The following is a 26,954-nucleotide window of genomic DNA, read 5'->3' as shown; positions in this document are numbered from 1 at the left end:
TCCAGGCTGTCCAAAGTTATACCTCAGATAGGAATTTGTGTTCCATGACTTCATTCCCTACAGATGGGATGGAGAAGCCACTGTCCCTGTCATGAGGCCTCTCTGGATTAAAAAAATCTATATATGGAGCTTGAATGGGAGACTCTCCCCCTACCAAATTCTTTCTTGCTCTGCGTGGTACCTAGCCCTGCCACTCTGTGGAACAGAGCAGTCCCAGTTCCTCTGAGCCAGCCTCTTGACTTTTCTGCTCAACCCCCTTTGGTGCTGGCATATGTATGCCTCCAGTGATGTGTGGAACATTCTTGACTCACACTTCATCCCAGGGGCAGGATCCTGACAAAAAATAAGGTTCCCAGATCCTGACCAGACACTAGTCTTGGAGCAAAGTCTGTAGCTGCCCTTGCTGGATGGGGTGAAAGCTGTGTGACTTGCAGCTTCCATAACAATCCTTCCCCATGCCCTGTACCCTGACCTGGCTGGGGGTGTCTTCCACACCCTCTCCAGAAGCCTCTTTGTCTTGTTTGAACATAAAACCTAGATGCTGACTTGGGTTAGGGGTGCTTCCCCACTTTTAGATGACCCCAAGAGAACTAGGGACAGTTTCTGAGAACAAAGCCCCCAAAAGTGTTTGGGAAACGGGAGGGAGGTGATAATCCCAGCCTCAGGAAAACAATCTGAAGGGCATATTAATATGACATAAATGGATGGTGCCAGAAAAAGGGACAGTTCAATGGGATGAGCACATGTTTGCACCACACAGTCTGCTGACGACCTCAGGGAGTGACTCCTGAGCACATAGCGGGGAGGAGCTCCCAAGCACCACCAGTTATCATCCCCAAATAATAATAGTCATTACAAATGATTAAGACTAATGGTGTAACATCTTTAGATCTCAGCACTAGCTGAGGGTCACCCTATTACTCTTGCCTCTGTTGCCCTTTCACTCTTGCTGCCAGCAAAAATTCTGGGTACAACAGAATGACTTGTTTCACATACAGATACTCCAACCCAACATTGGTCCTGTGAAGTCCTGGAAGGTTGAGGAGACTTCGGCAATCTACATTTCTGCCAAAGTGGTCTCTTCTCTATCCCAACTGCCTTCTCCCCCAGCACCAGAGGCAATGGACAACTGGGCAGTGCACCTGGACTATGGTTTAGGGGCATGAACTGGTGTGGGGGAAGTGAAGTACCAACTGTTCTTCACCCTCCTTGGCCACTGGACAATAGGGCCCTGATGTCTATGGAAGGAACAGGAGGGGCAAGTTACCTCATTGACTGGACCAGGGTGTACCAACCTGAAACTTGAGGTATACTGGAGCCTCATATTTGACACTAGTCCCACTTTTGTAACCCATGAGGAGTTAAAAACAGGCTGAAGGGAACGATCAGGGAGTAGAGAACAGGAAAATCCAGAGATTGTATGCTCCTTGTCCTAGGATAGATGCCCTCAGTTGCCCACTGGCAGACTCACAACAGGGGCAGAGCCAAGGAGACCCTTGAATGATCCTTCGACAGGTCCTTTGACTGATATGGGGCCCATTGGACAGGGCAGAAAAGAAAACCCCAGGGCACATGCAGTATAATGAGAATTTTTAGAAGTTCTCAAAATTCACTTGGGCCTCCTTGTTTCATTATACTGGAAAGTCTTGACTATCCCCCTTAATGAAAAGAAAATTAATAAAAACCTTATCACACAGTAGGCCCAAGTTATTACCCTCAAAAGTTCTGATTTCCTAGATGGACTGTTAGAACTCATTGAGTCAGGGAAGACCAAGACACAAAATCTGGATAATGAGGTCTGCTCAGGGTACCCTTCTTTCTTACCCCAATTCTTTCATCTGTCTCTTCCTCACTCTCCACACAGCTGCCTGCTTATTCCCAGAAGCCATTTTATGAGAGTTCTGGCCCTGGGCTTGGTCCTTCCATACACCCTAGTAGATGTATCACCTCCATGAAATAGACAAAGAAACTCAAAACCAGAGAAGTGATTAGACTCACTCAGGTCCTACAAGAAAAGCATACTCACACATCCTTAGGAAAATGGAGAGAAAGGGGAGACCCGGGACTTGCTGTGGGGGTCAGTAAGTTAGAGAATGGATGGCTATTAAAATTGGCAATACTCAGCTAGAATGGGGAAGTGGGCAGATGGGAACTGAAGACAGAGCAGAGCCTGCTTCAGCTAAACCAGGCCTTGGCATCAAGAGGAATGTCCAAGGAGCAAAGACCTGTGTCTGAGTTCTGGGCTCTGATCTGTGTCCAGATTGTGTCTATCTCTTGGCCAAGTGGCTCATTGTTGCAGCCTTCCCAAGTTCTGCCAACAGATATCTGAAACTACCCTCTGAGAACTTCTGTTTGCTCTACTGCTCTGAAAAGATTCCTTAGCCTCACACATCTTCAGTGCCTCAGTTAGATTTTTATGCCATATCACACAGTATCTGGTCAGCCCAGGACTCCAGTAAGTGTTGATCACAGGTACAAAGCCACCAAACCAGTACTGGTGCAGAAGATTCTACGTCAGTGCTTACAAAAGGCAGGAAAGAAGATCTGACAGAGAATGTCTAGGCTTCTGGGGAGGAGTCAGAAGATGGGTTAACCTCATTCCAATGAAGGTGCCTGGAAGGTGGCACCTCATACCACTAATTCTATAACTCCTGGGAAAAGGCCCTCAGAAATCCTTTGTCTGTTTTCAAACTTTGGGTACACTAGAATGACTTGTTTCACATACAGATACTCCAACCCTACGTTGGTTCCTGTGAAGAAAATGCAGGAGACTTCAATAATCTACATTTCTGCCAAATCTGTCCCTTCTCTATCCCAACTGCCTTCTCCCCCAGCACTCAAGGCAGGCTTCCAACTGCGGACCAATTCTCTGGCCTTTATTTCTACTGTTCTTGGATATGCCCAAAAGGAGAAAGACAGAGCAAGAAAGAGGGACAGAGAGAAAGAAAGTGCCTGCCATAGAGAAAGACAGCAGGGAGGGTTGTGGGAGGGAAATTGGGGACACTGGTGGTGGGAAATGTACACTGGTTCGGGTGTTGGAATACTGTATGACTGAAACCTGACCATGAACAGCTTTGGAACTCTGTATCTCACAACAATTCAGTAAAACAAACAAGCAAACAAACAAACAAAAATGTATCTCAACCACAACAACAAAAAGAATCTGCATTTCCAACATACCATGAAGCCCCCTCCCCCTCCCCCTCCTTTTTTCTGATATCTGGAGAATCTCACTTTAAACCAAAGAGATTCCGGTAGAATGTCACTGAACAGATGACACATAAAAAACAGTGAATTGTGGCCTCACAGCCCCTCAAGCATAGCACCAAGGCCAGAAGCCAGTGGAGAATACCAGCCTCAAGCAGGTCTCTCTGGTCCTGGTACCTTCCTGCAGGATGAGAGGGAGAGCCAGCCACTGTAGGAAATTCCTATGCATGGGATCCAACACAGAGACTTCATGACCACTACCCACCCAAGGCCACCTGCACCCCAATGCCAGCTTCCTGCTGGCCACATATTGCCCTCCCCACCAGACAAGGGAACTCTCACTCACCGTAATCCTTCTTGCAGTACTTTTTCATGTTAATCTTCAGCTTCCCTTTGGAGGCCTTGCAGTAGGAATCACAATCTGCCAGGGGAGGGAAAAGCACAGACAAAAAAACTAATTAGGCTCGCAACAAATAGGCTGGAGGGAGGCACAGGAGGCCCACAATACCCAGAGGCTTGTGATAGCCATGGGCCACACAAACCAGCAGTCATTCAGGGTAGGCTGGGCCTTCTAAAGAGGCCCCTGGGACAAAACATGCCCCATCCACCCCCTCTGGCCTGACAGATCCTTGAGCCGCTGCCTGCAGCCCTCCTGGTCTCTGCGAGGGACTTGGCGGCTCCTCTATTATGCCACCCAGGGCTTCTGAGCACCACACAAATTCCCCCTGTTCTTAAGACACAACTGGAGCCTGATTAAAGCTGATAGAGGCCTCATTGTCACCCTCACTCTGGTTCTGTGTCAGGCGCTGGCTTTCATGGTGTGGAGCCTCTGGCTGGGGTCAGACCCCAACAAAAGAGGTCACAGAGGAAATTAGCAGCCCATGAAGCATAAGAAAACCCCTTTGGTGTCCACTCTACTGGAGTGTGCAAATAAAATGCCCCACGAAGAAGAGTTCAGTTCTAATGGGCCCTACTGCTGAGAGGAATGGATGCTGTGCCTGTAGCCGCTGGATATCACTGTGAGGAATCCACAATGTGGGTATCTCTATGGGGCTTCCCACAGCCTATGCACAAGAAGTGAAGGATGTGCAAGTTTCTGAGACCTGCTTGCTGTGGGGCTTGATTCTCCTGAGGATGGCCTGGATTAACCCACCACGTGCAAATACCCACCCTGACAGTTATTTCCACTCTTTGGACACAGAGCTGCAGTTCTATTCTGAATTCCATTTGAGATACTCAGCAAGATGACAGGCCACCCCAGAACCTCAAAAAGCCACTCCAGACTGCCTTCTTAACACTGGACCTCATCCAACTTTCACAACCATTTTTGATGTGTGGGTTCTCACATCAAAGTAGATGATGGATATATTCTTATTCTGCAGTTAAGAAAACTGGGCCACCTATCCAGTGCATCTGAGATGCTAGTCCACTTTAATTAGGGTCTCAGATGCCATACTCAGATGAACACTGGTTTGTGCCATGTCACACTGGCAGTAAATATCCCCAGCTGTTTACTCCTCCCTTAAATGCAAGCAGCATTAAGCCCATATTTTTCTCTGAGCAGTGCTAGCATAGATTGGTAGAAGTGGTCGTGGGGGGGGGGGTGTGCCAGTGAGTAACACAATGAGAGAGAGCAGATGGGTGGAAGGGAAACAGGGCTTGTGCATGCATGTGCATGTGAGTATACATACACATACACCAATACGCATACACATAGGACCCATACTGCAGAGAGGTAAAACAAGGTCAATGTGGAAGTTAGAGTATATGGAAACTCAGGGCAAAGCCAGGACAGGAGGCTGGGCCTCCCATAGTTGCCTGCCCCAGAGCTCACAGTTTAGTTCTGAGGGACTATTCAGAGGACATGACCCCAGAGTCAGCTTCTGGTATCTAAGGTGGCTGTCTCCTTTGTAGTCCCAGGATAAATTGAACCTCAGATTTCACAACAGCTCCATCCTACTGTTCTAGGAGACCTAAGCCTGGAAGTTCACTGTTGTCTTCAATACCAGCTTCTAGAGGACCATAGATTATTAGTCTCTTTAAGATTCCTTCACTTAATCACTTAATCACTTAACTTCCCGTTAGTCGTCGATTTGCTCGAGCGGGCGCCAGTAACGTCTCCATTTGTCCCTGTCGCGTGCTAGTGTAGCCCAATGGCATCTCTTCGCTCCGGGAACATGGAGGGCCTCAAACCGATCGTTCATGACCTTGACAAAGAAGTCTGACCTTAAAGATTCCTTAAAGCACTGAAAACCACAATGCAGACCCTCCTGATGGATGGTTTGGTTAGTGGGGGAGGGAATCTCCTGGGATACAGGAAAGGGGCCATATAGAAAGGTTTTATTCTACCCTAACCAAGCTCAAGAGATGGAGGAGAACCAGGTGAAGGTAGTCTAAACACACAGATCAAGTGCATTGGCATCCCACAGTGGCACTTACTGTCCTCTTACTGTCTAATCAGAGGGTGGTAACTGCTTCAAATACTACTTGACAAATCATATGTGTCTTCATGCAGATCAAGAACTCAGTCAAGGCAGCCCCTAACACAACACTGGGGAGGCATGGCACTGATCTTTGACTCTGCCAATGACCCCTATTTTATATTAAGAGAAAACTGAATCTAGATTCCTAATGCCCCATTTCTCACAGAAGATTCACCAAGCAGTTTAATACAAACTCTGATATCTGATTCCTACCAAAGAGGTTTTCATTTCATTGTTTCAGAGGCTGCCACATGGCCAGATTTTTTAAGCTCCCCTGGTGATAATAAAGTACCATCAGGGGCAACACCACTGTTGAACAAATATACCTGGGTGGATATACAGAGATGGGATAGTATCCCTGTGGTCTTACACAGAAGCCTCAGCAGCGAAGAAGAAAAGCCCAGATCAGCGGTTATTGACTCAAACTAGTGTTCATGCAGATATACTCAAGTGCAGGAAACAGTGAGCACTGGGATTGGCATTCATGTTTTTGACTGGGGGTCCTGCACCTCTACTTTCTGTAAGCCAGGTCAGTGTGCTGGTGTAAAATGTCCCTTATTCCCTTATGATCTGCCAATTATAATTTAGCTAAAATCTAGGAAAACAGAAAAACCAAGCCTGTTAGAATTGTATGTAAAACATGGATAAACTGTCTTGGAGTAAAGAGACTGAATGTACTCCTTTGGGTAAAGTGAATAACCTTTAGAACATGGACACTGTGGCAGTTTTCTGGCTGGTTGTAGACTCTTTGTTTTGGTTGTATTCCAGAGAACTGAGGTCACTGAACAAGTGGTCCCTGGATAAAGAAATTATTTCTGTGTTTTCTATTTTTATCAAATATACAAAGCAACGGAAAATGCATCAAGATGAAGATGAACAAACTACAGCTTTAAAATGCAGCTTTGGCTCCTTCAATATGGCATCTACTTGGCAGCCACCCAAGTTGTCTCTACTTGTTTTATTCAAAAAGAACTATAAAGACAAAGGAAAAAATGAAAAAAAATCACACTCATGCCAAAAAACTATACTGATAGATGATCCAATGCCGGAATCTGGGAGCAATCTCTAGTAACTAAAGGCAGATGGTGGTGGAACATGAAAAACCTATGCAGGTTTTACCTCAGGACATAACTCTATGTTTAATGAACAGAAAGCCCTAAAAAGCAGGGAGGAAAGATGTAACAACCAGAAAACAAATGGGCAGGTAGTGGGCAAGGTCCATATGACAGTGCCCTTCCAGGAAGGGAAAGCTATGGGAAGGTAGAGAACTGCAGTAACGGCAGTGGGTATTTGAATTGGCATGTATATATTTTTTCTAAATCAGTGAGGTAGAGAATAATAAAATTCAGGGGTAAGGATGAAATAAGGTGAATCAAGGGAATAGACTGGGAGGAATTAAGATTCAGAGATGGGACAACAAACATTTCCCTGCTGGGAGTTAAGATGGGAATCTAGCTGTCATGCTAGAACAGGGATCTGAAATTTTGTTTTCAAAAAGCCAAACAGTAAATATTCAGGGTCTGCAGGCTATAAAAGGTCTCTATCCCAATTATTCCAACTGTGTCTGTAGTTTAAAAAAAAAAACTAGAGAAAATATGTAACCAAATGAGCAAGGCAGATTTAAATGTTTTACAAAGGTATGACCTCTAGGAAGGAAACTCAAAGGGGAAGATTGGACTGAATATCATGATACAAAAGGGAAACCTTTGAGAGAAAGAAGAATCAGAGAGACAAAAACCAAAACCAACACCCAAAAATCCAGGCCCGAAATAAAAGACACTTTAGAAGCAATGAAGAGACAGGCTATCAAAGAAAACAAAGTTAAAAACATGTAGAATATATTGTAGAAACTCACAAAATCATAGAGAAAAGGGAAAGGAGAGAAAAAAATAACAAAACCATAAGGAAATGGAGAGATACCACCTGGCTGCAACACCTGTAGCAAAGGCCAAAGAAATGGAAATAAGGATCAAAGATGCAACCCCACACCCCAAAATAAATCAAAGATAGGATTCCTGATCTAAAGACTGATATACATATGCACAAGAAAAGGGTTGCAGATTATAAAGATATAGGGAACTGGAGAAATAGTACAGTGGGTAAGGCCTTCCTTGCACCTAGCCAATCTGTTTTTGCTCCGGGGCAGTGTGTACAGTCACCTCAGCACCACCAGGAATGAGCCCTAGAAACAATAAACCAACACAGCAAGCACAATGGCCAGCTACAAAGTCTACACGTAAAAAGCTGTCTCATTCTTATATGCATAGAATGAATCAGAGGAGGAAGCAATCAAAAGTCACACAAAAGTCAATTCAAAGTGGATCAAAGACCTTGAGATCCAACTAGAAACTACAAAGTATTGAGGGAAACCTTATAGGCAGAATGTTTCAAGATTTTGACTTCAAAGGTGTCTTCAGTTATCTGATACCACTGACAAAGTCAACACAATAAAAACCAACAAATGGAACTACATAAAATTTAAAAACATTTGCATGCCAAAAAAAGAAAAAAGAAAAAAAATACACGAGCTAAAGCTAGCTGAATGAGAAAAATATTTGCATTCAATATGTCAGGTAAAGGGTTTAAATCCAGGTTATTATATACAGGAGTCACAAAGACCAACAAAAAATAAAAATTCAAATACCCTATCAAAGAATGGGGAGAGGAAATTAATATACACTTCTCAGAGGAAGACAGGTGCATGACCAGAAGGCACATGAAAAAATGCTCAAAATTAGGAGAAACAATCTGTGTTTGCAGACATGTGATGAGAAAGGAACGCTCATCTGATGCCAGTGGGAATGTTGTCTGGTACAACCTCAGTGGAAAACAGTATGGAGAGTTCTCAATAAACTTAGAATTAAACTGCCATATGACCCAACAATCAACCCTCAGGATATAAAAACACTCCCAAAAGGACATTTGCATATCATTACTGATTGCTGCACTCAGTGAAATAGCGAATATATGGAATCAACCTTAGGTGTCTAACAACAGAAGAATGGATTATGAAGATGGAATATATATATATGGATATATATATAAAGGAATACTGTGGAGCTTAGTGCAATTTGCTGCAATGTGGTTAGAACGGGAAGATGTCATGCTAAATAAAGTAAGCAGAAGAAAGATAAATACAGGATTATCTCACTTATCTTTGGTATATAGGTATATAGAATACTGGGCGAGGAAACATATTTTATTAAAAGGGGCGGGGTGCCTAGATCACCCTTGAACCCAGAGTTTAGAGAGTAAAAGAACAGGAGAAAAAAAGAAATTAAGATGAGGAAGAAGAGAATGGAAAAGTAATGGGTAAACATTCATCAAGGCTTCAGTTATACCAGTGATGTTGGTGAGTGGTATAGTATTATATCCAAAACACAGACTCAATAAAACTGAAAACATCAAATCTAAGCTGAAACCACTGATACTTTGTAATGTGCCCGTCAAGTTGACAGGTGGGAATAGAATATGGGTTGAGGTGGGGAGGGAATATGGGAACACTAGTGGTAGGATTGGTGTTGAAATAATATATGCCGAAAAGTCAGCTATCAATAACTTTGTAAACCACAGTTCTTTAATTAAAAATTTTAAAAAATTCAAAGCAAAAAAACTTTTAATTTTAAAGAATATTGGCTGGAGTGACAGTGACTTGCAAGCAGCCAACCTAGGTTCAATCTTTGGCACCCCATATCTTCCCCCGCACACCACCAGGAGTGAATCCTGAGTTCAGAGCCAGGAGTAAACCTTAAGCATTGCTGGGTGTGGCCCAGAAAACAAACAAACAAAAGTGTAACGCTCAAGGAGACAGGCTCAGGGTAGGGAAGGAAAATGGGGACATTGGTGGAGGGAAATTGACACTGGTGTTGGCGTTGGAAAACTGTATGCCTAAAACTCAAAACCTCAACTATGAATAACTTTGTAAATCAAAGTGCCTTAATAAAAATATTTTAAAAGAAGAAAACAAAGATGACAAAAATATTGGGCTAGTATATTGTTGGTATTGTACTTTTAAAATATATTAATTAAAAATGCTAAAAAGACAAAATGTATAAATATTCAAAAGTAAAAGAATACTAAATTAATTCCAAGAAACTAAAATTGCATAGGTTACATTTTTCCAAAATAATAATTATTATTAAACTTTTTTTACTATTAAATGAAAAATAATAAAAACAAATAAAGATTATTATTATACGATTCAAGAGTTAGATAAAAGGAAAACCAAACCCTGAAGAGAGCAGAAGGAATCAGTAACAAGTAGAAATAAAGTTGAATATTAAAATAATCTCCAAATTTATCAATATAACCAAGAATTAATTCTGAACAAAACTCCAAAAAAAAAAAACTTATAAAGAAACAGATACAACACTATCATGTTATATCTGTCTCTTCTCTATCTTACCTACCTTCAGCCCCACACATGCTTGCGGTTAGATCCAACCACTGACCAGTCCTCCTAACCCCTGTTTACCCTGGCCATGGATATTATTCTGCTAATATATATATATACATATATATATAATATACCACAAATGAATGCAGTCATTTCCTTCGGACTCATTTCACTCAGCATCATACTCCCCATATCCATCAATTTATAGGAAAATTTTATGGCTTCTTTTTTCCTGACAGCTGCATAGTATTCCATTGTGTAGATGTGCCATAGTTTCTTTATCCATTCATCTGTTTTTGGACATTCAGGTTGTTTCCAGATTCTGGCTATAGTTGGGAATGATCATGCTGGACAAGATCTGAGGGTTAAAAGTAGGTAAGGAATATTCTTGATAACCTTTCAGTATCAATATTGCAAACTGCAATGCCCAAATGGGGAGAGAAGAGAGAGAGAGAGAGAGAGAGAGAGAGAGAGAGAGAGAGAGAGAGAGAGAGAGAGAGAGAGAGAAGAAAAGCACCTGCCAAAGAGGCAGGCAAAGGGTGGGGAATGGGGGATGGGAGATATCATGGGAATACTGGTGCTGAGAAATGTACACTGGTGGAGGGATGGGTGTTGGAATATTAAAAAAAAAAGGCCCTCCTGTTGTTCGTCGATTTGCTCGAGCGGGCCCAGTAATGTCTCCATTGGAGACTTTGTTGTTACTGTGTTTGGCATATCGAATGCGTCACGGGGAGCTTGCCAGGCTCTGCCGTGCGGGCGAGATTCTCTCGGTAGCTTGCCGGGCTCTCCGAGAGGGGCGGAAGAATTGAACTTGGGTCAGCCATGTTGGCTGTGTGCAAGGCAAACGCCCTACCGCTGTGCTATCGCTCTAGCCCAGTTGGAATATTATGTGAGTGAAATCATGAATGGCTTTGCAATGCTCTAAAAATTAAAAAAATTTAAAAATTAGACATTATCATGTCTAATTATGGAAAAGGAAGAAAATTTTGAGTGATAGCTTAAAACTAGAATCTTGGACATATGAATGAAATATATTTCATTTTAGTAAAACAAATACCAAGCTGAGTAAAGAAGATATATTAAATCTAAACAGATAAATATTCTTAAAATCTCAGGATCTAGATGGTTTCTGAGGCTGGAGCTATATAAACAATAAAGGGACACATCATTTCCATACTGTTTGATTTATAGAAACAGAAAAGGAGAGAAAATTATTAGAATGAAGCACATGAAAGTACCAAAATATTGAACATAGTTTAACTTAAAATAGCATTTTGTATGGTTCAATCATAAAATCCAACTTAAGCTTATACACAGGTGTTGTAGACCAGCTGAGAATTTACCAACAAAGTCCTGATCATTTATGTCTGGCAGTTTCCCATCCTTTCTCCACCCAGGATGGGGCCCCGGAGCTCTGATCTAGCAGCCTATGCCACACAGGAAAAATCAGTCAGAGGTCTGCAGGAAGCTTGCTGCTTCTCTCTCTCAGGGAACCTTAAATTGAGGCCAGTGTCTAGTGGAAGGTGTTTCAGGGCCCTGCATCAAGACTGTCCGTTCACCCTCTCTTTTTTCCTTCCCAGGGTGATGGGAAGCATTAAAGCAGTACACAGGCACTGCCTGGTTCCCCACTCAGACATGTCTTGTTGCAAGGAAACTCTGGAGGCCCAGAGCCACCATCTGCAGCTCAGCAGGTCCATCCTGACTGGCTGGCATCTCAGCTACTCCAGGGAGCAGATGACCCTCCTATTCCCCCCTGCCCCACCTGCTACCCTGACCAACCCACAGCCAAGAGCCCCAGAGGACCCTGCAGGCCCAGTCCCAATGGCCAAGCTCCTCCCTTTTCTTCTTCCACCTTTTTAGCTCACTCCTGTGCCCCAGGTGCCAAAACTCCTGCTGAGTAGGACTGCTCACCAGATAGAAGCTCATCACCCAGCATATGGCAGGCGGTGCCCAGAATCCCATGCTTGGAGCCAGGGCCGCTGCATCTGGCAACTCCCTTGGAGCAGGGAGGGGAGCTGCTGCTGACAGGTCTCATCTCAGCAGTACCCTCTGTCTCTTCTGGACTGCCAGACTTGAAAGGTGGGGAAGTGGGGTAATGCCTGAGGAACACCCAACCATCACAGTCCATTGCCAAGACAGGGATATGGTGTTGGGGGTGGTTGAGTTTCAGACTCTGTGGCTGAATATGAGTGAGGGCTCCTGGTCTTTTCTGGCCCAGAACAAAAGAACTCAGGAGTCTGGGGCTACAAAGGCACTCTACAGCTCCATCCATTTCATCTGGTCCACTATCACAGTGAAGCGATGAGAACAGCCTGCCTACAGTGTTTTGGGTTCTATGTGATCTGGAATGACAAAGCCACGTGGAATCCCTGAGGCTGAGTCTACTTTTGAGTAGGTATAATTGGCGTGTGATGTGCAAGGGTTTCAATGTAGGGGACTGCTGAAGGAGGAGGAGGCACTGTTCACAAAGCCAAGTGTGATCTCTTGGTCCTAGGTTCAGGCAATTTACAACTCTCCCCTCCTTAGCACTTTAACCCAAGGCACAGACCCAGGACAGGAGAACAGGTACAAAGAGCTCTTAACCTGTTCTGCCATTATCAGCCCCACTTGATAGAATAATTTAACTTTGAGCTCTGGTCAGAAAAACTGAGAACTCCTCAAATGAGGGGGTGTCTAACAAGGAACTGGCGGAGAAACTGGGTGTGAAGTACCTTGCCATCTTTGATAGGAAAGGAATTTTTAAAAATCCCAAAATTGGTTGGAGAGATAGTACAGTGGGTAAGATGCTTGCTTTGCATGCAGCTGATTTGGGTTAGATCCCTGGTATCTCATATGGTCCCCTGAACAGAGTTTGGAGTAATCCTTTAGACCAGCTGAGTATGCTCCCCCACCACCCAAAGACCCAAATGTTTGCAATAGCCAGCGTCTTTGAAAATCAACAAAAAGGAATCAGGAATCACGACCATCCTGTTATTCGTCGATTGCCTCGAGCAGGCCCCAGTAACGTCTCCTTCATCCTAGCCCTGAGAATTTTAAGAAAGTGCTATATTCAAGGCTCTTTAGGAGAATGAGACCCATCATTGTTACTGGTATTTGGCAAATTGGGTACGCCACGGGGAGTTTGCCAGACTCTGCCGTGTGGGCAGGTTACATTCGGTAGCCTGCCAGTTAAAAAAAAAAAGGAAAAAAAAGGCTACATTCGGTAGCCTGCCAAGTTACAAAAAGGAAAATTAACTAATATTGTCAGGCAAGTCAAATGAGGGGAAAAGAATCATAAGATATAAAAATATTCAATTGTGGATGTATGGTGCAGCCAGCAGGTCAGTCTGTACCTGGGAGGCAAGTGCATCAACAGCCTGATGGCGCCTTCAACTTCCAGATACCCCAAAATTGCTGCTTTTGGCCAGACCCGAAAAACTTGGGCAAAGTTTACCAAGAAAATAAAGGGCCAAAAGTTAGGTATGTGGAAGACACACCCATAAACCACCTCCGGCTCAGCTATATAATTGGAGGCATGGCCTCTCTGGTTGGCTTTTGGCAGAAATGCGTCCGGTCCCTGCAGTAGGTTACCAGTGCCGGGCCACCCCAGGTGAGAATAAGTTTTGTGCCTTGGTCTGTTCCCCCTGGCAGCCCTGTGGCCATCATCCTACAGAGGACACTGGACAGTCAGGTTTGGGCCTGCAGTGACAAGACACTGGGGCCTCACGGGAGGGGGGTAGAGCTGACCATTTCCTCCCCACCACAATGAAGACCACGAGTAGCCACCCACGAATGGCCTCTCTGGCTCCTGATCAAGCTGCTTAACAGCCATGATCCCAGAGATTCAGAAACAAATCTCAAAACCCAGCGGCTTTTGGAAGAAATGCATCCAGACCCCACTGTAGGTTACTGTTGCCAGGCCACCCCATGGGGGAAAGGGTACTGTCCCCCTACCTGCTTCCCCTTGGTGGCTCAGTGACCACCATCCGCCAGAGGCCATTGGACAGTCAGGTTTGGGCCCGCAGTGACAAGACACGCGGGGCCTCAGGGGATGGGGGTGGAGCCGGCCCATTCCTCCCCATCCCAACAAGACCCCGAGTCGCTGCCCTTGAATGACCTTTCTGGCTCCTGATCAAGCTGCTTAACGGCCATGATCCCAGAGAGTCAGAGACAAATCTCAAAACCCAGCGGTTTTTGGCAGAAATCCATCCAGATTAAAGTGTTAAAATTTCGGAGTTTCAGAATCGCATGGCCACTACTGCAGCCGCGCGACATTATATGTTTTTCATAACCAGCAATGTCACGGTTACAGTCCTCCCGTTGTTCATCGATTTGCTCGAGTGAGCCCAGTAACCTCTCCATCGTGAGACTTGTTACTGTGTTTGGCATATCAAATACGTCACAGGGAGCTTGCCAGGCTAGCAATAGAAAACAACTTGTCTACCACTCCCTTTTTGGCAGATCTGAGTGTTGGGGTAGAATCCCAAATAATAATGGTGGGTCTGGTTTCAAAATATTGAATGTGATCAAAGTAGAGAGAGAGTAATGTGGAAATCATCTGCCCCACAGGTAGGGGGAGGGTTTGGGATGGGGGCACAAGGGGTTTTTGAGGGTGGAGAATGGGCACTGATGAAGGTATGGGTGTTTCATTGTATGACCGAGACTTAAACCCGAAAGCTTTGTAACTGCTCTCACGGTGACTCAATAAATAGAATTATAAAAAATGAAAAAAAATAAGGTGGAGTTCATGCCCAATTCAATCATCTCATCAGTGGCTGAATAAATAGTAGTACTTCTACATAAAAAAATTCAATTGCAAATAAATAAATGAAACAAACCAACATATGAAAACATTTTTGAAAAAAATTATTATATATTTTATCAGTTTGCCTACAAACTGATAAAATCATATAATATGGTTGGGATACAAAACAACACAAGCTTTTCTGATAGCAGCTGGCAGCATGGGAGTGAAAATTCTGAAAAGACAAGCACCTTTAATGCAGTACCTCCACTTCTATGAATTTACCGTCCATTCAATCATACACACGCACCCTCACACACACACACACACACACACACACACACACACACACACAAACCCGTTTGCTTCAAATTTGCCACATTGGAGCTCCATACAGACAAATAGACCAGTAGGGTTCTTTATAGAAGCAGACATGGGGCATAATAGACTCAAGAGTGACACACCCAAAAAAGATGGCCAAGAAGCAGGGACACTGTTAGAGAATGGGGGCGGGGGGCAGTGAGATTTCACATTTTTGTTTCGTTTCCCATGGCCACACCTGGTGCTGCTGGGATCCCATGAGATGCCTTGGATTAAGTCCACCAGGAGTTATCCCTGAGTGTAGAACCAGGTAAGCCCTGAGCACTACCAGGTATGGCCCCCAATCAAACAAAACTAAGGTGAGTGGATGATGACATGTGACAAAGCAGCAGCAAACATAGGTGTCACAAGGTGATAAGGGCTCACAACTGAAAGAATGTAGGCTTCCCTAGTCCTTAATAGAAACTATAAAATTGACCCAAATTGAGAACCAGTTGGTGTGGTGAGATCTTGATGATAAAGCACTCAAAAAGAAGTGCATCTGCTTCCAAGATTCTTTCTAGGGGCTCCTCAGTGGACTAGACATGGACAGACTGGGAGAAAACATCCAGATGAACAGCATTAGGAACCTGGCTTGAGGTCTTGAAACATTTTCTCCCTTTCCATTTCTTCCTTCATTTCAATAAATGGTTATGAATCCTCTTATTTGCAGGATATCAGAAAAGATAAGGACCTATCCCCAAGGGTGTTATAACAGCCAAAGATTCCTCAGTGAGACTTTCACAAGCTCAGCCATCACACTCTGATCTTCCTTGTGTTTCTCTAGTGATCTTTATTGCACCCCACTTCTGCATCAATTCCCCTCAGTCTTCCTTCCATCCCCCAGCTGGGCACCTCCTAGGTTCTCAGTGCTCACCTCATAGTTCAAAATGAGATAATGTCTCCTCTCCCCACAGTGATGTTGGTCCCAGCTCCTGACACAATGTGTGTCACTATTAAATACTTGAGAACTCTGGAGCCCCCAGAGTAACAGAGGGCAGTATAAAATAAGCTGAATGCATCACCCTACCTGGACAGATCAACCCACAAATAAAGACTCTTTTAAACAAAAGACACACTCAGGTTCCTTTGCAAGAGAAGATAACCTTAGAGAGAACCCTTTCACTGTTAAGAAAGCCTAGTGAAAGGGTTTAGGTGTCTTTCAAATCTGCTAAGCTCACTGACAAAAACAGAGGGTAAGATTTGACTAGAGAAGGCTGGAGTGGCATCATAAATCAGAAGGCAAAAAGCCTGAATTAGGATTTGCAACTCTCATCTGGAAAGCAACCCTTCTCATTCTGTGTCCAAAGGCTTTCAGAGGTCTGAGCCTCTGTTTTGGAGAAGTTTATCAGGGCACAGATAATTTCTATCTGACTTCCAAAATTCAATCCATAGCATAGTAGCAGTGGTTTATCTCAGAATACTAGTAAACTTCCCAGCTGCAGGATTATGGCGTGCACTTGGAGGAAATTGCTGAGGAACTCAGAATGCTGGCATCCTGCCTTATAGACGATGTGTCCTCAGACAAGTTACTGGGTTTCTCTGAACTACAGACTCATCAAGGTTAAGGTGTTGGCTTTGCATAAGACAACCTTAGTTCAATCCCAAGCACTCCATGGTCCTCTGAACACTGCCAGCCGTACCTCCTGAGCATTGTTGGGTGTGCTCTCCTGGCACCAACAAAAAGAATGGATAGACTGAACTTTGGCTGTTTCAAAAATGAAATACATCTTTAGGGCTGGTTACTCCCAGCACTTGTTATAGATAGTCAGACATTTTTCAACTTGTTTTGTTTATTGTCCAGCTTCCTCCCTAGAAATGATGCTGCTTCTGTGTTCTCTCCTCCCTCCCCAGGGCTCTGGACACATCCAAATCTTCAATAAATATTTGTTGAATAAGTTGAATAAAAGGGACTCATTTGCTACAACCATGCGGCCAGCAGAGTGACCAATGGCCCAATAAATTCTACCCACTCCTCTTGTTCCAGGGCTGAAACACCGAGTCTGGCAGAAAACCCCACCCGTGGGAGTCCACAGGAAAGAAAAGGTTCTGAAAAAAGATTAAGAAAGGTATAAAAAGACAATTTTGTAAAAACTGGGAAGCACCCAAAAGCAGAAGCTTGATGAGCATAGCTCCTTTCCTGTGGAGTGCAGAGGGCAGGAGCTGATAAATCTTCCCTCTCTGGGGAGGTTTGAAGGACTTCAGTGTTTTGTTTGGACTTTAATAACACAGTTCTAAATTTACTGCTTATTATAAATATATATTTTCAGGTTTAAAACAGTGGGCTTGGATTCTGAAGGCTCTTGGCCAGAGTGACGTGGGGGAACCAGCAACCCCTTCTCAAGTTTATCCTTGGAAGTTCATCCTGTTTCACTATGCCTTGTGTAGGGGTCCATGAACTAGGCTGACGGGGGTGCTTTTTACCTAGCCCAGCATGCCAAGCAAGGATTTTTCTCTTTAGGATAAAAGCTGCCGTTCAACCGCAGAGCCCTCCTTGTGGGGCAAAGTAGTATGCAGTCTGATTGAGTATTAGGGCCTGAGGTGACCAGGACCAGAGAGGTTGAGGCGACATGAGGGGGAGAAATAGATCCTCCTCCACATTGAACTAGAGGGTGCCCTGAATCCCCAGCTGCTCTTTCTTCTTGCTGGACAAGATGGATTGGAAAACAAATTGGCTCAAATAAAGCATGTAATTAGATTAAGTGTCTTGCCCAGAGTTGCTGGGATTGTAAAAGGCCTTCTGATTGGAGGCATGAGAGCTTGGCAGGCTGAACTAAGCTCCTGGATATCCAGAATTTTTTCTTGACCCCTGATCACCTGCCCTATGTACTCACCAGGCACTGAGAATTTAGCTGGGGGACTGATTCCAGTAAGGTAACAGACCCTGCTCTGCCACCAGCCACACAGCCTTGGGGCTCATTCTGCCCCCACCTAAAAATCCTTCCTCAGCCTCAGAGGGCAGCTGTGTCCAATCCAAATGTCTAAACTGGAGTTTAGTCATCTCTAGTGTAAACACCTGAAATGGTGACAAGTCTGGGTCACCACAATGTTTTCCACCTAAAGCCCCATTTGATCTGCCTACCCATATATACAGATGGTGTGTATTGTTAAGCAAGTATTGTTAGAGTGCTATTTTCTGATACTCATGTAAGAGTGATCAGTGTCCCAGGTTACTAACCAATGGCAGCAATTTCCTAGCACCAACTGCCTTTTCCTCCAGATCAGGGTCACCCACAAGAGTTTTGTCCTTAAAAGCCAAAGTAACACGAATACCAATGGGTAATGACTCTGAATTTCCCCCACTAGGGGTAGCCTGCTACCAGTGCTTTGTGTATCTTGGATATTAGCCATCATTGAATGACTGGTGGACAAATAGTATCTCCTAATCTGCAGGCAATATTTGTATTCTGATTATCGTTTCTTTTGAGGTGCAGAAGCTTTTTAATTTAATACGTTCCCACTTATTTATCTTTGCTTCTACTTGATTGTTCACTGGTATTCCATCCTTTAAAATGTCCTAGTTTCAATGTCATGGAGATTTCTTCCTATATTTTCCTCTATGTAACTTAAGGATTCAGGACCGATACAGACATCTTTATTTTTATTTATTTTTTGTTCACAATAATTTATTACATCTAATATTTGAACACTAATCCCACCACCATTACACCTTCCCACCACTTTATTTTAAATCTTCACCCCGAACCCCAAACGCTGCCTTCATAGCAGAACCAAAATAATTTATTTGGTATTGTTTGTTATGAATAATCTGCTGAAAATGATCCAAAACGTTTCCTTAGAGGAAAGTGTGTGAAGATTGTTGTATTTCACCCTGGAGCCATTAAACCCTTCTATAAGAGATTACTAACATGTTGTTAAAGGTTGAGCCTTGTGTACACACACACACAGACACACACACACACACACACACACACACACACACATATTTCCCCCGCCCCTGGTTGCATTCTACTTTAAACCTCATTAACTGTGGTGTGTTACTCTTGGTACATCAGTGTTGTAAAGTATGAGAAGTCATGCAGATGCAAATGCGACTATGTGCTCCAGGAATTCTAAAATTTAAAATACTGTTTTACAGCAGATTCAATCATGGGTGAGGCTTGTCTGAGCCTGTGAAGAACGGCTGTGAGCATGATGGTGATTGAGTTCTGGAGGTTTTTGGCTGCTGGGGCTCTGATACAGAGATCTTTAATCCATTTTGATTTAATTTTTGTTCATGGTGTTAAAAATTTATTCGAGCGGGCCCAGTAACGTCTCCATTGGAGACTTTGTTGTTACTGTGTCTGGCATATCGAATACATCACGGGTCGCTTGCCAGGCTCTGCTCTGCGGGCGAGATACTCTCGGTAGCTTGCCGGGCTCTCCGAGAGGGGCGGAGGAATCGAACTCGGGTCGGCCATGTTGGCTGCATGCAAGGCAAACGCCCTACCGCTGTGCTAATTTTATTTTGTTGCATGTGGCCAACCAGTCTTCCCAACATCACTTGCTGAAGAGGCTTTCCTTGCTCCACTTCATACTTCTTTGCTCATTTTTTGAAGATTAACTGACAATTAACTGAGATTAACTGAGGGTATACCTCTGAATTTCCTATTCTGTTTCTTTGATCTGAGGGTCTGTCTTTATTCCAGTATCACGCTGTTTTAATTGCTACCACTTTATAGTACAGTTTGAACTTGGGGAAAGTGGCACTTCTAATAGCCAAAGCAACTCAAGGAGAGGGTGTATTTTTTCCATATGGTGATTGAGTTCTGGAGGTTTTTGGCTGCTGACACTGCATGACATTGAAAAATGTCATGCATATCCTTATGGGAACTTCACTGAATGTGTAAAATAGTTTTGGGAAGCACTGCCATTTTGATGGCACTAGTCTTTCCAATTCATGAGCAGGGGATGTTCCCATTTCCTCATGTCCTCTTGTTTTTCTTAAAGTTGTGTTTTATAGTTTTCTTCATATAGGTCTTTCACCAGTTTAGTTAAGCTAATTGTTGCTAATAATTTTATGAGGCACAATTATGAACAGGATTTTTTTTACTATCTCTCTCTTGAATTTCATACAGGAACGCCATGGACCTCTGTATTAATTTCATAGCCTGCCATTCTATTATATAAATATATTGTTTATAGGATCATTTTTGGTAGAGTCCTTAGGGTTTTCTAAATATAGTCAACTGAATTTTTTTCTAAATTCATGTCATCTGGAAAAAATGAGATCTTGGGGCTGGAACGATAGCACAGCGGGGAGGGCGTTTGCCTTGCATGCAGCCGACCTGAGTTCGATTCCCAGCATCCCATATGGTCCCCTGAGCACCGCCAGTAATTCCTGAGTGCAGAGCCAGGAGTAAGCCCTGTGCATCACCGGGTGTCACCCAAAAAGCAAAACAAAAAAAATGAGATCTTAACTTTTTTCCTTTCCTATCTGGATTTGCTTAATATCTTTTTCTTACCTAACTGTGATGACAAGTACTTATAACACTATATTAAATAGATGTGGTGAGAGTGGACAACCTTGTCTTGAGCCTTATCTTAGGAGAAATGGTTTCAGTTTTTCCCCATTGAGTATTATGTTTTGTGGGTTGTAGTAAATGGCTTAGACCATGATGAGGAAAGTTCATTTAATTTTCATTTTGTTGAGAATTTTTATCATGAATGGGGCTGGATCTGGTAGAATGCTTTCTCTATATCTATTGATATGATCATATGATTTTTATTTTTCCTGTTTGATATGGTGTATTATGTCTATCGACTTGTATATTTGAACCATCCTTGTATCCCAGGGATTAATTCCACATGGTCATGGGGTATCATCTTTCTGATGAGTCATTAGATTTGCTAGTATTTTGTTGAGAACCTTTGCACACATGTTTATCTTTGTAATCCTCCCTTTTTGTGTGTGCTGCTTCTATCTGTTTTTGGTATCAAGGTAATGTTCACTTCATAAAAACTGGGAGTGTTTCTGTTTCGTCAATTTCCTGGAAAAGCCTAGAGCTCTTCTTTAAAGGTTTGAAAGAACTTTACCAGTGAATCCATCTGAGCCTGGGATTTTGATTCTGGGGAGACTTTTGATTATCATTTTGATTTCCTCGACAGTGATATGTCTGTACAGGTATTCCCTATAATCTACATTCAATCTTAGGAACTTATAGGACTCCAAGAATTTATCCATATCTTCTAGGTTCTCTTGTTTAATGGCATATAGGTTTTCAAAGTAATATATGAAGGACTCCAAGAATTTATTCATATCTTCTAGGTTCTCTGGTTTAATGGCATATAGATTTTCAAAGTAATATATGATCTTTTAAGTATTTATGGTGTCTGTTGTAATGTGCCCACTTTCATTTCGGATTCAGCATATGAGGGTTCCCTCTCTTTCTCTCTTTGTTTCTTTCTCTCTTTCTTTCTTTATTTTTTTCTCTTTTCTTTTCCTTATTGCCTTGCTAGCAGTTTATCAATCTTGTTTATTTTTTAAGGAATCAACTCTTGGTTTTGTTAATCTTCCGGATGTTTTGAGAGGGGATTTAAGTTCATTAATTTCTGCTCTAAGTTTTTATTATTTCTTTCCTCATGCCTGCTTCATGCTCCTTCAGCTACTCGTTTTCCAGTTTCTTATGCTGTGTAGTTACGTTACTTACTCAGGCCCTTTCTTCCTTCCTGATGAATGTTTGCATAACTATGAACTTTTCTCTAAACACCGTTTTTGCTGTGTCCCACAAGTTCTGGAGGCTCATGTACTCATTCTCATTTGTTACCCATTCTCATTTGTTACCAAGAATATTTTGATTTCTTCTCTGAACCAGTAGTGAATTGCTTAATTTCTGGGCGTTTGAATTATTTCTCTATTTCTATTTATGCTTAGCTTATATTTTCAGTGCATAATGGTCTGGGAAATACCTAACAGGATAATATTAAGAGGAAGATAGTCTATCTTCTTTACGGAGGTATATATTGTGGCCTACCATGTGGTCCATTACGGAGAATGCCCCATGTGCAGTGAAGAATGTGTGTTCAGCTTTTTGGATATTAAAAACCCTATTTATCATCCTATGTCTATCCTTATCCTGACTGATTTCACTCAGCATGATATTCTCCATGTGCATCCATTTATAAGCAAATTTCACATCTTCATTTTTCCTAACACCTGCATAGTATTCCATTGTGTAGATGTACCATAGTTTCTTTAACCAGTAGTCTGTTCTCAGGCACTCGGGTTGTTTCCAGATTTGGGATGTTGTTAATAGTGCTGCAATGAATATAGAAGTGCAGGTAGCATTTCTGCTATGTGTTTTTGGGCCCCCAGGGTATATTCCCAGAAGTGGTATTGGTGGGTCATAAGGAAGCTTGATTTCTAGATTTCTGAGGAATGCCCATATTGTTTTCCAAAAAGGCCGGACCAGTTGGCATTCCCATTACAATAAAGAAAAATCCCTTTCTCCCTGCATCCATGCCAGAATTGGTTGCTCTTTTTTCGATGTGTGCCAGCGTCTGTAGTGTGAGATATCTCATTGTTGTTTTGTTTGTTTGTTTTCCTTTTTGGGTCACAACTGGCGATACACAGGGGTTATTCCTGGCTCTGCACTCAGGAATTACCCCTGGCATTGCTCAAGGGACCATATGGGATACTGGGAATTGAACACAGGTCAGTCACGTGCAAGGTAAACACCCTACCCACTGTGCTATTGCTCCAGCCCCTCTCACTGTTGCTTTTATTTGCATTTCCCACATGATTAGGCATGTAGAGCATTTCTTATGTGTCTTTTGGTCATCTGGACTCATTTGTGGGATATAAAAAAACACCCAAAACATATTATGAGACCAATACCCAAGGGCAGTAGAAACAAGGACCAGGAGGACTGATCCATGGTTGGAAGCCTACCTTAAATACTGGAGGATAAGGTAGTGGGATAGGGAAGAGACCACCATGACTAAGTTTTAAATGATCACGTGGATAAGAATGCATGTTGAAAACAGGATAGGTAAAGGAACAAACATTATACCTCTTAGTATTTGTATTGCAAACCATAATGCCCCAAAGGTGGGTGTGTGGAGAGAGAGAGAGAGAGAGAGAGAGAGAGAGAGAGAGAGAGAGAGAGAGAGAGAGAGAGAGAGAGAAGGAAGGAAGGAAGGAAGGAAGGAAGGAAGGAAGGAAGGAAGGAAGGTGCCTGCTACAAAGACAGGCTGGGTTGGGGAAGGAATGCAGGAGGGAAATTGGTGGTGGGAAATTTATATTGGTGGAGAGATGTGTTGGAACACTGTATGACAGAAACTGACCATGAACAGCTTTGTAACTGTCCCTCATGTTAACTCAAAAAATATTAATATTTAAAACAATTAAAAAATAAGTGAATATAAGACATTCAGAGTGGGAAATAAAGCCCTATTTAAGTCTACTAAGCCCTCTCTTCCATTTCTTCCTTCAAATCAAGTATTTCTTTGCTAAGTTTTAGACAATTGGTCGATTGAGGACAGAGCAGTGTTGACATATACAATTATTATTGTGTTGCTATTGATATCTTCTTTCAAATCTATCAGCAGTTTTTATAAGTATTTTGCTGGTCCTTTATTAGATTCACATATGTTTAGAAGTGTGAATTCTTGTTGATGTACATATCCCTTCATCATTACATATGATCCTTTTCTGTTTCTTATAACTTTATTAATCCTGAACACAATGTTGTCTGATACAAATACGGCCGCCCTGACTTTCTGTGGGGGTTGTCTGCTTGAATTATTATCTTCCAATCTTTGAATATGAGTCTATGTCTGCTCTTACAATTCAAATATTTCTTGTAGGCAGCAGAAGGTAGGAGTCAATTTTCTAATTTATACTGACACTTTGCATCCTTATTTGCTGCATTTAGGCCATTGACATTGAGTAAGATTATTATCATGCAGTTTTGTGCCATCTTCCTAAAGAAGTTTGGCATGATCATAGGATTCTTCTGATTCTTCTTGTCTTAACGTAGTCCCTTTAGTCCTTCTTGTAAAGATGTTGTTTATCGAGAGACACACAAATGAATCTTGCAACCAAGCAGTTCTTGGCAGAAATGCCTCCGGATTTTGCATTAGGCCACTTTCTTTAGGCCGCCCCAGATGGGAGTGGGTGCCCTCTCTCCACCTGTTCCCCGAGACGCCTGGCAGCCGTCATCTTCCAGAACTCAAAGGAAAACCCAGGTATGGGCCAGCAGTGATGACACAGGCCACGTCTCACAGGATAGGGGAAGAGCCAGTCCTTCTCCTCCCCGACCCCAATGGGACCCTGAGATGATGCCCACTAACGGCTCCTGGCTACTTATTAAGTTCCTTAACAGTCATGATCCCAGAGAGACACAAACAAATTTTGGAACCAAGGAGCTTTTGGTAGAAATCTCTCCAGACCCTAATTATTAAAAAGGTAAAGGTAAAGGCCCTCCCATTGTTCATCGATTTGCTCGAGCGGGCCCAGTAACGTCTCCATTGGAGACTTTGTTGTTACTGTATTTGGCATATCGAATACATCACGGGTGGTTTGCCAGGCTCTGCCGTGTGGGCGAGATCCTCTTGGGAGCTTGCCGGGCTCTCCGAGAGGGGCGGAGGAATCAAACTCGGGTCAGCCATGTTGGCTGCGTGCCAGGCAAGCGCCCTACCACTGTGCTATCACTCCAGCCCTGCATGAGGTAGCGTGGCCGAGCAGTCTAAGGCGCTGGATTAAGGCTCCAGTCTCTTTGGGGGTGTGGGTTCGAATCCCACCGCTGCCAGATCAAATTATTAAAATTTTAGAATTCCAAAATGTGAGAGTGGCCACACACAACATCTTATGCTACTCATAACCAGCAATACAAAAAAAAAAGTCTAACTTTGCCTTTTTTGGCAGGTCTGAGTGTTGGGGGAAATGCCAAATAATAATGGTGGGACTTGTGTTAAAATATTGAATATAATCAAAGAGAGAGTAATGTGCAAATTTTCTGCCACACTGGCAGGGGTAGGGGTGGGATGGAGGATATACTGGGGATTTTGGTGGTGGAGAATGTGCATTAGTGAAGGGTGTTTAATCATTGTATGACAGAGACTCAAACATGAAAGCTTTGTGACTGTTCTCACAGTGATTCAATAAATAAATTTTAAAAAATAATAAAATTAACAAAAAAGATGTTGTTGTCTATCGACCCTTCAAATATAAATGAGAGTCTGGCTGGATATAGTATTCTTGAGAAGGTGTTTATTTCTTCCTTCTTTTCCTATATCTCACCATTGTTTTGGGTCCCAGAGGGTCTCGTTTGATAGATCTGCTGTATATCTCACTCATGCTCCTTTGTATGCAATTTCCTTCTTTGATCTTGCTGCTTTCAGTAGTCTATTTCAAATTCTGATGGTTTTTGTCATTCTGAGTAGATACATATCATTTCTTAACCATCCTTTCTACCTTCAGGAATTCTCCACACAAAATTTCCAACTGTTTTTCCACATTTATCCCTAATCTTAGAGGCTACAAGTGGGGTTCTATATTTCATGGATTCCCACTCACTATCCACAGACCAAAGAAAATGTCTGGTGGGAAATTCCCGAAAGACTGGTGGGAATTCAGGTATGGCTAGGAAGTTCACACACAGCATAATTACCCAGATTCCTTGCTCTGGATAGGTTCTATGTGTGAGATACATCATCAAGTTCCATTCCAAGCACAGCATAAGCATTAGCCCCCTTTAAAAGCAATCTAACAACTCATCAAAAAGATCATATACCACAACCAAGTAGGATTCATCCTGGGGATGCAAGGATGGTTCAACACTCACAAGTCAATCAACATGTGTTCACCGTATCAATAAAAGGAAAGATAAAACCATATGATCATATCAATAGATGCAGAGAAGGCATTAGACAAGATCCAGCATCCATTTATGATAAAAACTCTCAACAAAATTGGAGTCAAGGGAACTTTCCTCAGTATAGTCAGGCCATCTACCACAAGCCCACAGTAAACATTATTCTCAATGGGGAAAAACTAAAAGCCTTCCCTCTAAGAACAGAGACAAGACATGTCTATTTCACTTCTATTCAATATAGTGCTGGAAGTACTTGCTATAAGAGTTAGGAAAGAAAATGATATAAAGGGCATCCAGACAGGTAAAGAAGAAGTCAAGCTGTCACTATTTGCAGATAATATGATACTATACTTAGAAAATCTAAAGACTCTACAAAAAGCTCCTAGAAATAATAGGTTTGTATAGCAAAATGGCAGGCTACAAAATCAATACCCAAGCAAAAAAGCACATGAGAAAATGCTCTACATCATTAATCATCAGGGAGATGCAGATCAAAACCACAATGAGATACCATCTCACACCTCAGAGACTGGCCCACATTCAAAAGAACAAAAGCAACCAATGCTGGCGCGGATGTGGCGAGAAAGGGACACTCCTTCACTGTTGGTGGGAATGTCCACTGGTTCAGCCCTTCTGGACAACAGTATGGATGATTCTCAAAAAATTAGAAATTGAGCTCCCATTTGACCCAGCAATACCACTCCTGGGAATATATCCCAGAGAGGCAAAAATGTATAGTCGAAGTGACATCTGCACTTGTTTGTTCATTGCAGCACTCTTTACAATAGCCAGAAACTGGAAGAAACCTGAATGCCCACGAACAGATGACTGGTTAAAGAAACTTTGGTACATCTACACAATGGAGTACTATGTAGCTGTTAGAAAAGATGAAGTCATGAAATTTACATACAAGTGGTACAATATGGAAAGTATCATGCTAAGCGAAATGAGTCAGAAAGAGAGGGATA

At 42.7% G+C, this 26,954-nt stretch overlaps 1 protein-coding gene and 1 non-coding gene across 3 annotated transcripts in view; one reads left to right on the top strand and one right to left on the bottom strand.

Moving 5' to 3' along the window:
• Positions 1–26,954, bottom strand: part of NTN1 (netrin 1) — a 234,051-nt gene that overhangs the window by 11,858 nt on the left and 195,239 nt on the right. For both annotated transcript variants that reach the window (XM_056114920.1, XM_056114919.1), the window contains one exon: positions 3,554–3,628. In XM_056114920.1, coding sequence (XP_055970895.1) covers positions 3,554–3,628 — 75 coding nt within the window. The remainder of the gene's footprint in view (positions 1–3,553; positions 3,629–26,954) is intronic.
• Positions 24,840–24,921, top strand: TRNAL-AAG (transfer RNA leucine (anticodon AAG)). The gene has a single exon. It is a non-coding gene; the product is annotated as a tRNA-Leu (tRNA).

This window comes from Sorex fumeus, unplaced genomic scaffold, assembly GCF_029834395.1.
Source record: "Sorex fumeus unplaced genomic scaffold, SorFum_2.1 ptg000028l, whole genome shotgun sequence".
NCBI classification, from domain to species: domain Eukaryota; kingdom Metazoa; phylum Chordata; class Mammalia; order Eulipotyphla; family Soricidae; genus Sorex; species Sorex fumeus.
The sequence above is the reverse complement of the archived record's forward strand: the minus strand, read 5'-3'. Positions and strand labels throughout refer to the sequence as shown.